Source organism: Vigna unguiculata, chromosome 6, assembly GCF_004118075.2.
Source record: "Vigna unguiculata cultivar IT97K-499-35 chromosome 6, ASM411807v1, whole genome shotgun sequence".
NCBI classification, from domain to species: Eukaryota; Viridiplantae; Streptophyta; class Magnoliopsida; order Fabales; family Fabaceae; genus Vigna; species Vigna unguiculata.
In genome coordinates, this window is record NC_040284.1 from 17,332,222 (window position 1) to 17,344,490 (window position 12,269).

Genomic DNA, 12,269 nt, shown 5'->3' on the forward strand with positions numbered 1-12,269 from the left:
AGTTTTAGGTTAGAGAAAAGAGAGAAGGAAAACATGGCACGAATAATATAAGGAACCACAATACCAACGTGTGTGTGCATCGTGCTTGTTCTTGCTCGTAACCAAACTCATTTTTCGCAATTGTCAGATCTCTTCATCCAATTGCAACAGCAGAAGAGCAGAATATTCTAGAGAGAGAGAGAGAGAAGAAGAAGAAGAAATCTGAAATGGGTTGCAGAAACAGGGACTCCTTCCCAGATAATCATTCTTCACCTTCTTGTGATTCGCTCGGCGAGGCCCTGCTTTTGACCACCGTATGCATCGTAGGTCTCCCAGTGGATGTTCATGTCAAGGATGGCTCTGTGTATTCTGGAATCTTCCACACTACTTCTGCTCATGCCGATTATGGTCCACTTCTTCTTCCTCTCGCATTCCTCCCTTCACACTTTCATTTCTTTCTGCTGAAGCATTAATCATAGATCCTGAAACTCTGGATTCTTTTTAGCTTCAATTGTTTTGTTGTTACCCGACAAAATATGACAAATTGATATGGAATAAATTCTGTCATCGAATTTATTTCTTTTAGTTCAAGCATTGTTTTAGGTTAAACTATTCATTTATTTGCTTTACACTTTAAGTTTTAGTCCCTGATGAGAAATCGGTAGTCCTTATGATGCATAAGAAGGTAAATTTTGTTGCTATCAATAGTAATAGATAAAACTCTAATGATATAAAACAGTTATAAAAACTTTTATGGTTGTAATCATTCTCTACAAGATAAAAAACTTTGCAAAATTAAGAACTTGTTACTTTCTAATATAAGAACTGAAATGTAATATGAGACAACTACTGAGACAAAATGAATAATATAACTGCTGTTTTAGTATTGGATCTAGGATTACTGAATGAAGTCGTTTGCATGAGAGGTTTAATTAGCTTTTGGGGTAAGAAGAGCATTAAATCATCTTGTTTATGATTATATAGACAGATCAAAATGGGTTATCAGCAAAGGCAGATCTTGTTTTTAATGTTTTAATTATTAAGTTTTGGCATAAAGCCTCGTTTGAGTTTTAGTGAACATCTTTTATATGACTAAAACTCATCATTCCTTTGCTTTATGCCATAACCAGGTATTGTTTTAAAGAAAGCAAGGATGACCAAGATGGGAAAAGGCATCAGCAATGTTGGAAATGAGGGCCTTGTGGATACATTGGTGATTTTATCCAGTGATCTTGTGCAAGTTGTTGCTAAGGTAAGACACACACGGTTTGCAATATATCCACATGAATTCAAACATATCGAACTGGAGTGTAATTAACTAATGTACATGTTTTGTGCATAGGAAGTAATGCTTTCGGCAGATGGTGTTGGTGAAAACATAACTGTTGATAATGAAGAAGAAGTTGCCGATAATGTATCTTCTGAGAGCCTAACGCGTGAGGCAGAGAATCATACAAAGCCCTTAATGGATGCAAATCAAGTTAATCAATCAAGGTACTATGGTATCTCCATTCAAATTTGTTCACATGCATGGAGAGATGTGTTTTATGTATACTTGAGTTAGTTTTTACTGTTTTATAACCAACATCCAATGGAAGCATTCATCTTATGTTCCTTGTTTGCCTGTTGCCTTCTTATCTTTTGGTTTACACTTTTTCTATGGCAAAAAATATCCCCTCAAACACCTTATACACACATCCTGACATGCCATTGTTGAGTAGTCTTCTCTACAAAAGTTTCCATTTGAATAAGTGGGTGCTCTTACTGCCATTTTCTAATTTCCCATGGCTGAAACCGAAGTTAATGTGGTTAAATGCTCTCACAACTTCAATTTTCTGGTTGCTCAAGGATCCATGTTCTTATTTATCGAGCAAAATATGTATAACTAGAATTTTTGTTCAACACCAATTTCTCTATTTCTCCTTTGGCTCTTGTGTAAATTTGTTCTCTTCAAGTAACCTCTTTATTATGAAAATGTTGATCATGAAGCTTTGCCCATTTAAAGTTATGGTTAGATTTTTTATTATGAAAGCTTAGGGTTCACAGCTTATCTTAGAAAAACAGTAATATAGGAAAAGGCTACAAAAGGAATACAGGTGTCAGGTGGTGTGACCTGTGTCCAACAGGATTATATGTGTTGCTCATCACCTTTGGTCATGCATACATAACATGATCAAGATATGCTTACCTGTAGTGGGGGCTTATGGTTCCTAGGCCTTTGATTTGGCCATGTTAAAGCTACCTTCTTAACTAGTAGTTGAAGTGCTACCAAATGGTATTGGATATATTTTATCATGAAATGTGGGTTAAAAGCATTGAGGACAATATGAAAAGTGTTGTGTTTCAAATTTCACTTTCGTGAGAGGAAGAGGCATTAAGTTGGTCATCCACTTTTGTTTCTGACGAAAGTTTACTAAATAATGTATTTCATGATAAGATCAAAGGAAATTATACTAACATAAAAACACTTCGTTAAATAATATATTTCAGTTTTTTATTTTAAAAATTTATTTATGAAACAAGTTTAAACTAGTCACATTAAAACTGGTTTCCACATTTGGCGGCATCATACTTGAATCAATAATTTACTGCGTGGAAAACCCTTCTTAGTAGAAACTAAATTTATAATCTTACATAGGCCAATGGCATTTCCACATTGTATACCCATTTGGAGCATTATGCTTTGTTGTTTTCATTTGGAAATGGACATTGAACTAGTCCTTATTTACACAAGCTAGATATGCAGTTTTGTGAATATGATTTTGCTTGACTTATTTCAGTAATGGTCTAGAGTCCATCCTTTCATGCTCTTTAATGTTCCCCTGCAACTGAGTCCCTTTTAAGGAGAACAAAGAAAAGTAAATGGACTTTTAATTACATAAATATGGGGATAACACTACTTATTTAGAGCTAAAAACTTAACTTATGACAGAGTGGGGATAACTCTACTTTCAATGATAAAAACTTAAACTATGATAGGCTAATATACATTTTTGCAAACGTATTTGTGTTATATAAAATGTGATGTAACTGTTAAGATTTTTCTTTCTGGTGTAAAATTATCTTCTTGCGACTAATTGATTCCGGTTTTTTTAACTAGTGAATTTGGATTTGTTAGAAAAGGTATTGTAAAATTACAAATTTATGCAATTACTTTATTTCATTCTTGTGTTTCTGCCAAATTTTATTATACAGACAAGTCGGAGATGAAAGGTCAAACTTAGATGGGAAAGCCGATGACCACATGCAGAAGTCTGAGGTTTTTAATGAAAAAAATGTATGTAGACATGCATATTGAGCAGGATTTCCATAAATTTTGATGGTTTGAATTTTTTAGTTCTAAAGCTCTGATTTTCCACAGGAGGAAAGGATTCAAAGTCCCAATTCAAGGCATGAAAGTGAGTTAGATTTCTCCAAAATCTACTGTATTGAAAATTATCCTTAGCAGTGTATATTGAGATGGCTTAAGTATAATGGTTTTGGATATTTGTATTGTGCACTTTAGCTAATTTTGCATGTAATGACGTGCACGATAACCAAATTTGTTATCCTGATTATGGTTTAAAAGGCATTCCAATTCTGAGATTTCACTCAACTTCAAAATTTTGGGCTTAGTGCAGACACATTGCAACGGTAATTGTGGCTGCATTTGCCCATAATTTTCCTCAATGTCAAGAATTATGACAAAACCACATGGCAACTGCAATTTGAAACCTTGACCCTGATATCAAGATTTATGTATGGGCTTAGAGGAAGAGCTACAACCACCCTACGTATTGTAATAGATTGGTTCTTCCATGCCTTTTTCATTCAACCATGTCAGAATAGGTTCAGTACAATACAATCATTGACTCTCTGCACTTGTAGGCAACTAAAAAGGAATATAGCAAAAGGAATGAATGCAACTGCATCACAGTTGTAACAAATTAGTGCTAGTCTGATGCTATGAGAACATTCTAGACCTAGTCACTCAAATGTGAAGGCCTCCTGGTGCCCTATTTATTTGGGCTGCAATGTTGATAGCATGTGCCTCAACCATATAAACACCTGCTGCTGAAAAAGCCACCTTTGTTCTCAATTTGAACTTTTTGTGCATTGGCATCTTGCTATCTTGGTATCAGTAAAGCTCTGATTACAGAAAAAGGAGAAAACATTTTCCCTGTCTATTTTTCTTCCAAGATTTTTTTACGTAATATTACCAATACCTTTTTAGTTAACCAACTCCTGCTAAATCTAATTTGATTTGGGATTTAGTATGGACTATGGTTGCCCATCCTGAATTTCTTAAGTCCCCTCTTCCCGGAAAAAGATTAGGAGATTGCTTACATGATTCTGTTTTCTTATTCAATTCTCTTATACTTACATTACAGCTGATATGATACATGTATAGGCCAACAGGTAGCTGTTAAGCATGGAGGCACAGATAGAACATCAAATCCTTCTAATGGTGGATTATTCTGCAGCAGTGCTCCTGCATCTGTTAAAGCCAATGATTGGTTTGGTGAAAGGTCTGTTTCACCAGAGTCTATCTCTACAAATTCAACCCAAGGTGCGGATCTCATCAAAGAGTCACATCCAGCAAGGCCCATTGAAATATCTGTTCCAAGGAGTACAGGTTCTACCATAAATGCTAAGGTGAATAAATCAGTTTAACCTACATTAGAAGCTTTGGCCAAACTGCTCCGTATAAAAAGAAATAGGTTGGGATTTATACATCATTGTAAATCATATCAAATGCATTTTTGTTTCTTATTAGATGAATTTTTTTTAAGTGGGCTTCATTATCTGTTGACATGGATCATCCTCCGAACCTTTCACAAATCATATAATTCATCTCGCAAGTCCTCTGTTAGTTACATTATTTCTAAACATTTTGATTAGTGATCCATTATTTTTTCATGGTTTGATCCTTAGTTAATAGCATCCACCATTTTAAAATCCTTAGAGTATATTTATTTAAATTTTCAGTGTAGTTTCTTTTGCAAACAGCATAATAGGATTGCTAGTGCCAAGTTTAAGATAATGGAAATTTCTTGCAATCGGTGTTGGTATGCTTTTAACTTCTTCTTTTCTTGACAATCAATTAGGAGTTTAAGCTCAATCCAGCCGCCAAAACCTTCTCTCCATCTTTTGTGAATCCTATATCATCAGCTTCTGTGGCAAATTTGTTATACGTACAAAATAGCTCTCCTGTGGTACCTGTTGGTAGTATTCAACCAGAAGCTGGATTCAACACTTTTGCTTCTCGGCCTTCGGTGCCTGTAAAGGTTGCACAATATAGTAATTTGCCAGTGGGAAATGGTGGAAGTGGCTCTCAGTTTTCACAACCTGTATGTATAAATAAAATTTTCTGATATTTTATCTCATCTGCATCTGTGCCTGAATGAGCATGTCTATTTGATGCCAAATGTCATAAATGTAGGAGTAATCTAAAACTATATATTATTCATTACACATTCTAGTTAATTTGACAATTTCTTTGGCAACAGATTATTGGACATGTGCCGCATAGAAATCAACCACTCCGGTATCCTACACATTACACTCCTGTTTTGTCTGAACCTGCTTATATGCAACCAAGCTCTCCTGCTGTAAGTACGAAAAGATCTTATGTTCAATGTATCTAATTTGAGTTTTCTTTTGTAAATTCTTCTAATTGGTTTAGAAGTTAATCAGTATTTATATGCTGAAGAATCAACCACATGTTTATCTTTTTTCTGAATGCAGGTAATGATTGGACGTTCACCCCAGTTAGTATATGTTCAGCCACTTTCCCACGTAAGATAGCATGCTCTGTAACTTTTGGAATTCAATTTGTCTAAGTTAAGGAAATTTGATCCAAAATTGGAATAAATTAATTACATTGGAGATGTTAAAAAACACTAAGGATTTAATATTTACATGGTCAGTCAAATCAAATTGTAAGTATTTTTTTCCCTCTAGAAATGTTTATTACAGTTTTGACCTTCATTAGCTTAGTCATTTTACATTTTTGCTTATGATTGAAGGATTTAATTCATGGAACACCGACCGTTGCACCAGTCTCAGCTCGCCCTCTGTTGAATCATCATGTACCATTTCCAAAGCAGCAAGGTAAAATCTTATTTTTTATAAAAAAAAAAAGAAAGGTTGTTTATTGCATTATCTTGTTGCTATTTCTGTCATCTTAATGAACTCGTTAGTTACACGGTGAATGAATAACTAACACATTTTGACATCAACTCAATAATATCTTAACTTTTCTGTTGGGTTTTACTAATAAGATTCTAAAAGGGCACTTATTATGCATTATACCTAAAAGAAACATTCAATGAAATGTACAACATTTAATATATTGGAAACTCGGTACTTTTCATTTTTTGAATCTTTAACAAGTGTAGGACACTCCTTGACATTTCCTTTCTGACACCATAGTAGTAATTGAAACTATGCTTATGCTAGAACTGTATATAATCATTTTTGTATACATCTCTCTATAAACACCTATTATAAACTCATAAGTATTTCCGTAGAAGCTGTCATTCAACTCTTCCAAAAACTGAAGCTCATAAACTGAATTTACAGTTCATTTATTTTGTACTCTTGTAAGCGTTTATTAAAAAATTTGTCCAAACCAGACAATAGTTTCCTTTGATTTTGGCATTGAAATAGAAGAATTTGGACAGAAGGACATGCATTTCCCTTGTGATAATGGTTCTGTTTTGCAAAAGCAGGAGGGACAATTGGTCCAGCAATGCCAGTTTGTGTGCCCCCTCCTGTCCTAACCAGTGGACATCAGCCCTTTGCATTTCAAAGCCACATCCCACTTCTGCAATCTGGCTTTCCTGTCACACGACCTATTTCAGTCCCAGGACCAAATGGTTTCTATGGTACTAAATTTTAGTGAATTTTTCATTCACTTTTCTGGTGTTAATATCCCTTTCAATGAATCGAGGCTCATTTTCCTTTTTCTTTTTCTTTGTTTTTCCCTAATAGATTGTTATGTTATAAAAATTTTGTCCTCTCTTATTTGTGAGAACTGAGTGTACAGTGACTTTCAGCTGGACAATTTCCTGATATTTTAGCAGTATACGTTTGAGAAGTTTTGGAAGTCCTCATGCTTCTATTGTATCATTGGAGTTGGGGAAGATTTCTTCCTTTAAAGGTTGATTTTATATGTTTGCCAATTGATCTTGAAAAATTCATTATAAAATTAATCATATTGAATGCAGATTTTTGTTCTGATATACCATACTTTATGCTTTTATTGACACATGTAGCACACTATTTTTAAGAATTACCCCCGTAGCACGGTTTTACTTAAGTTCAGAATTCAATCCCAATATCCTGAATTTTGAACCTCATATGTGCGTAAGTGGAACGAAATAGCAGTCGGAATTCGGTTATCTGAGAACCGAACTGATTTTTTTTTAAATTAATAAAAAAAATATGAAGATAAAAAAATTTAAGATGAAATAATATTTATATTTAAGTTGGAATTTGTAAAATTATATTTAAGGTTTTAAATAACTTAAGTTTATTATTATTTTGTTCAAAATTTTAAAAAATTAATAATGGAAAAATAAAATATAAGATAATTTTGCATATAATTATTTTTTTGGTATGATTTTATTGGTGTTTTTATAATTTTTTTTTAATTTCGATTTTTGATTTAAAAAGTAATAATTATAGAAGGAAGCTAAGATAAATATAAGATAATTTTTCATGTAGTAGAATTAGTGTATTAATATATTTTAATTGTTCTAAGTTATGTGGTTAAATTTTTTGGTATTGTTTTTCTTTTATTTGTGTGATCTGTTTGATTCTTTAATAATTTAATTTTTTGAAATTTATTAATAAGTACGATTTTGTAAAATTATATTATATAAGATGAAAAAAAAATACATTTATGGTTGGAGTTTGGAATGTATATTTTGGAATTTGATTATTTAAAAATAAATAAAAAATTAAATAAAAGTTTGGGGACATTCTGAGCCTTTCTTTTTATTTTTATATGTAATTAATTAAATTAATTGTATTCAATAGGAATGAGACTGAAATGATTGTTAAATTTTAGAAACACTTCTACATTTTTTTTAGTACAAAAATAATATTTGTGAATTTGGTTTTCAGTTTTAAGAAAAAGATTGATCAATATATTTGATTAGAGTATATGTTTTTATACTAAGATCATCATAGTCTCTTATGTGCAATGCATGTGGTGAAAATGAAAATAATTAATGCATTTTATCTAAAACATACGTAAAATAAGTTTAGAAATAAAATAAATAAACTAGAAACAAACTGAAAATAATAACAAACTAAGATGGGTCCGATTAAACTAACCTAAATTAAAATCCAACTATGAAAAAACAAACATAGACCTACGTGGCAGCATATTTAGAATTTTCATGAAACTAGGTTAAAATAGTCTTCAACCCCTTAAACTAAAGTGAAATTATAACAAAAGCCTTTGAAAACTTTATAAATAAGCAGTTAGGTGATCTCCAAAATCTCACAACACAAGTTATTTGTCACTGAGCCCAATTAATCATCCTTTATATGATAAAATTTGAATTTTTAAAATAAATTAATTAAGTTCCCGCAACTATGATTAAAAAAAAAAAGAAATCACAAATTTGCAAGATTTTTTGGATTTTAGACCAAGAATGTAGTAAGCACATAATTAGTTCTTTTGGTTGGGTGGAGGCAAAGGAATTACAAGAAATAAGAAATAAAAGGAGAAATAATCTGCAAACTAATAAGATTGATCTAATTGTTAAGGATCAAACTGGTAATCTACAAATACTTAAGTTCTTCTTGTTGACATAAACGACTTCATTGATTAATAAGCTCCAACTATATTTATAAATGTTATGTGAATCTTAGATAGTCATGCATGTGAATCTTTCATACTCAACTCATTTAAATTTTAAAAATATTATCAGCAGTGACGGAACTTGGACAAAAAATTTGAGGGTGCCAAATTATATTATATATATATATATATATAGTTAAAAAAATATCTTCATTTTTTTTCTCATTTCTTCTACTTAAAACAAGTACATATAGTAAAAAAATTCAGAAAAATATGACTATCATTCATTATTATATCATAATACCAAACAATGAATACCATTTTAGATAAGCCCTTCGTACCTCATCAATTTTATTTGGTGAGTATTGTGAAATTTGAAGATACTTTTCCCGGTTTGTGTTCTAATGAATTTTTAAATTCATTATATGTAACTCTAGGAACTTGAGATATTTATTTTTAATTGTCTTGAATTTTTGGTTCTCATGAAATTTCTCAAGTTTAATTAACGTAGATGCAATTTTTTTTCACCTTTATCAAAAACTTTCCTCCTTAAAAACAATAATTCTTTTACTCTTTATTACAATATTTCTAATATAAATTTATCATCTCTCCTGTATAAATTCAAAACTTTACCAAATTTACCATAGGCACACAATCCCTAAATTTCATAATTAAAAATTATACTAATTTGGAAAAAATTATAAGTAGGGTTCATACAAATTTTATAAAAGAATCCCTAAAATCATAATTAGGGTTTATACTAATTTGGGATAAACATCCTAAGAAGAATCATAAATCTAACATACATAAATCATTATAAGATATTAAGCTTGATATCTGAGAGATCATACATAAATGTATATTTCAATTTCAATCTATGTGTTCTCCAACCTCTGTTTCCAATCTATCTCTTCATATTTTTTTCGCCTTCACACATTTTCATAATAACTTACATGGTAAAAAAATTTTATAACAAAAACAAAATCTTAATCTTTTTATAAATCAATATTTCCATAACATTTATTATTTTATTTATTATTATTATTTTTCATAATATAAACTTAATATAATATATAATTATAATTTAAAAAATATATGTAAATATATATTAAAAAAATCCAAAAAATTTTGGGGGAGCCGTGGCTCCCCTGTCCCTCAAATGGTCCGCCGTTGATTATCAGGGTTAGAATGATTTTTTTTTTTCTTCTAATGACTAAAATGAAATTAGACAATGTGACAATTTCATGATATAGGAAGAGTTTAGACAAATTAATCTAAATAATTGTTCATATACTTCCAAAATAATTATTACCAAATTTATATCATTTGTGATGATGATGATGATGAGAATAATAGTATAAAGGACTTGTAATGTCAGTTCACATAGAAATGTAAAATATATCGATAATTAGAGATAGCAAATAAATATGTTCACGTGGGTATTATCCGAACTCGTTCCCGTTTTGACGGAAAATCTTCACTGGATATGGAGATGTTTATATCCCCACCATAATACTTGTCATCGTCATATCTTCATTCCTGTTTAAATTATTAAAACATTATCACAATTAGTAACCCTATATATATATATATATATATATATATATATATATATATACTTTTTATTTTTTATTTCTTCTAATTATATAGTTTTTCATGAAATTCATTCGCATCTTTAATATATTTTTTCATTTTATCATAACATTTATGTAATTGTGTTAAAATGATGTATGTTAATTAAAAAAATATATATGTCTCACGTTTGAATATTTCTATTATTTTTTAATATTTTATTTACTTTATATTTTCCTTCATATGAGAATGTTTAATACTCTAAATTTAAGTGTTTAATAGCATAAATCTCTCTCATTTACTAGGTAATATAAAAAAATTATTTACTTATTATTATTAATTTTTGTTTCATTTGAAGAACTATTTTGTTTCACTAAAAATGTTTTTTTTTTAATTTTTAACCATCGAGTATATATTGTTGATATTTGAAAAGTTTTCATATCTCTAAGGTATTTTTCATCTTATCATACCCTTAATTATACATTTGTTTTTCTTTGTGCGATTTCTTTCAATAGTCTCTCAAATTGTTTATAAGACACACATTTGTTAATTTGTTAATTTTTTTATTTTTTATTTATTTTAATTATGTAGAATACTATTTTGATATATTTTATCTAATTATTTTTTATTTTCTAACTCATTATCAATTATATCAATCATACTGTAATTTTTTCACTATAATTGTAAATAACTTTTATTTACTACAATATAAAAATTTAATGTAATTGTCATAAATATTTTTTTATCACCATCCAATATATATTGAAGTTCAAAAGTTACAAGATTTATATTAAAATTTTATTATTATGTTTATTATTTGTTCTTTGTGTCATTTTGATCAAGTGATGTGTTATAATTTTTATTAGTGTATAAAGAAAAGATTCATTAGAATTTAAAAATTGAAGTAAATAAACATTTAAAATATATTTTAATTTGAATATTTGTTTTCCTTTTATATTTTTTTAAAAATATTTTTAAATTTTATCAACTAGGTTTCATTAATGTTTACAAATTTAATAAATGTTTTGGTTCTCATGAAATTTTATTTGGTATTCTAATCTAAAATATAAATAATTATAATTTATTTCAAAGTATTTTATATCGAAGAAACAACCATCCTGCTAATATTGAATATTTAATAATATTGTGTTTCCTTTACCGTAATTTTTTTATTATTTTATAAAAATTAATTAAAATTAATATTGAAGTAGTAAGAAAACGAGTGCGGGTATCAATATAAAATTATACATGTTACCTGGTGGGATAGAGATTGGGATGAATTTTTTTTACAATGATAGATATGGGATAACGAAACTCGGACTCGTCTCCTGATAACAGAAAATATAAAGAATTTAATATTTATCATGATATTTAGAATTTTATTTCTTAATGCAATATATTATGGAATATAATGTAAGCTTGTTATTCCTCAATTTAGTAGAACTTGATAAAAAATTATAGAATTATAAAGACATTGAAATAAATAACAGCAGAAATGCAAGAAAAAGGCATGACATATAAACACGAGAAAGAAAATTCAACGCTCAATGTGAGAAATTTGCATCGTTTTGGCTTCTTGGTTTCATTAATAGAAAAAGACTAAAAAAATACCTTTTTCTTATTACATCACATTATTTATGTCGTCGTCACTGTCATTATTCTTGTCACACCATAAAGTAGAAGAAAGAGAGAACATTAAAAAAAAGACTAGTGAAAAAAACGTTTGTTCTGAATTTTTTCAAAACATATTTCATATATCTCTATAAAAATTTATTCTTGGAAATTTATTTTGAAAAATTTATTCTGAAAAGTATTATATACGTTCTGAAAATCTTATTCCTAAAAATCGTATTTTGAAAGTTTTATTTCAAAAATCATATTTCAGAAATTTTGAAAAGCTGTTCGGATAAATTTTTAAAAC

At 29.4% G+C, this 12,269-nt stretch overlaps 1 protein-coding gene across 1 annotated transcript; it reads left to right on the forward strand.

Annotated features, from left to right (window-relative positions):
- LOC114189137 lies at positions 1–7,159 on the forward strand. The gene is made up of 11 exons (XM_028077843.1): positions 1–387; positions 1,110–1,231; positions 1,322–1,473; positions 3,175–3,256; positions 3,341–3,377; positions 4,370–4,614; positions 5,067–5,309; positions 5,469–5,570; positions 5,707–5,757; positions 5,988–6,072; positions 6,693–7,159. The coding sequence occupies exons 1-11, from the start codon at positions 207–209 to the stop codon at positions 6,860–6,862; spliced, it is 1,470 nt and encodes a 489-aa protein (XP_027933644.1). The 5' UTR covers positions 1–206; the 3' UTR covers positions 6,863–7,159.
- Positions 7,160–12,269: the final 5,110 nt, after the last annotated feature.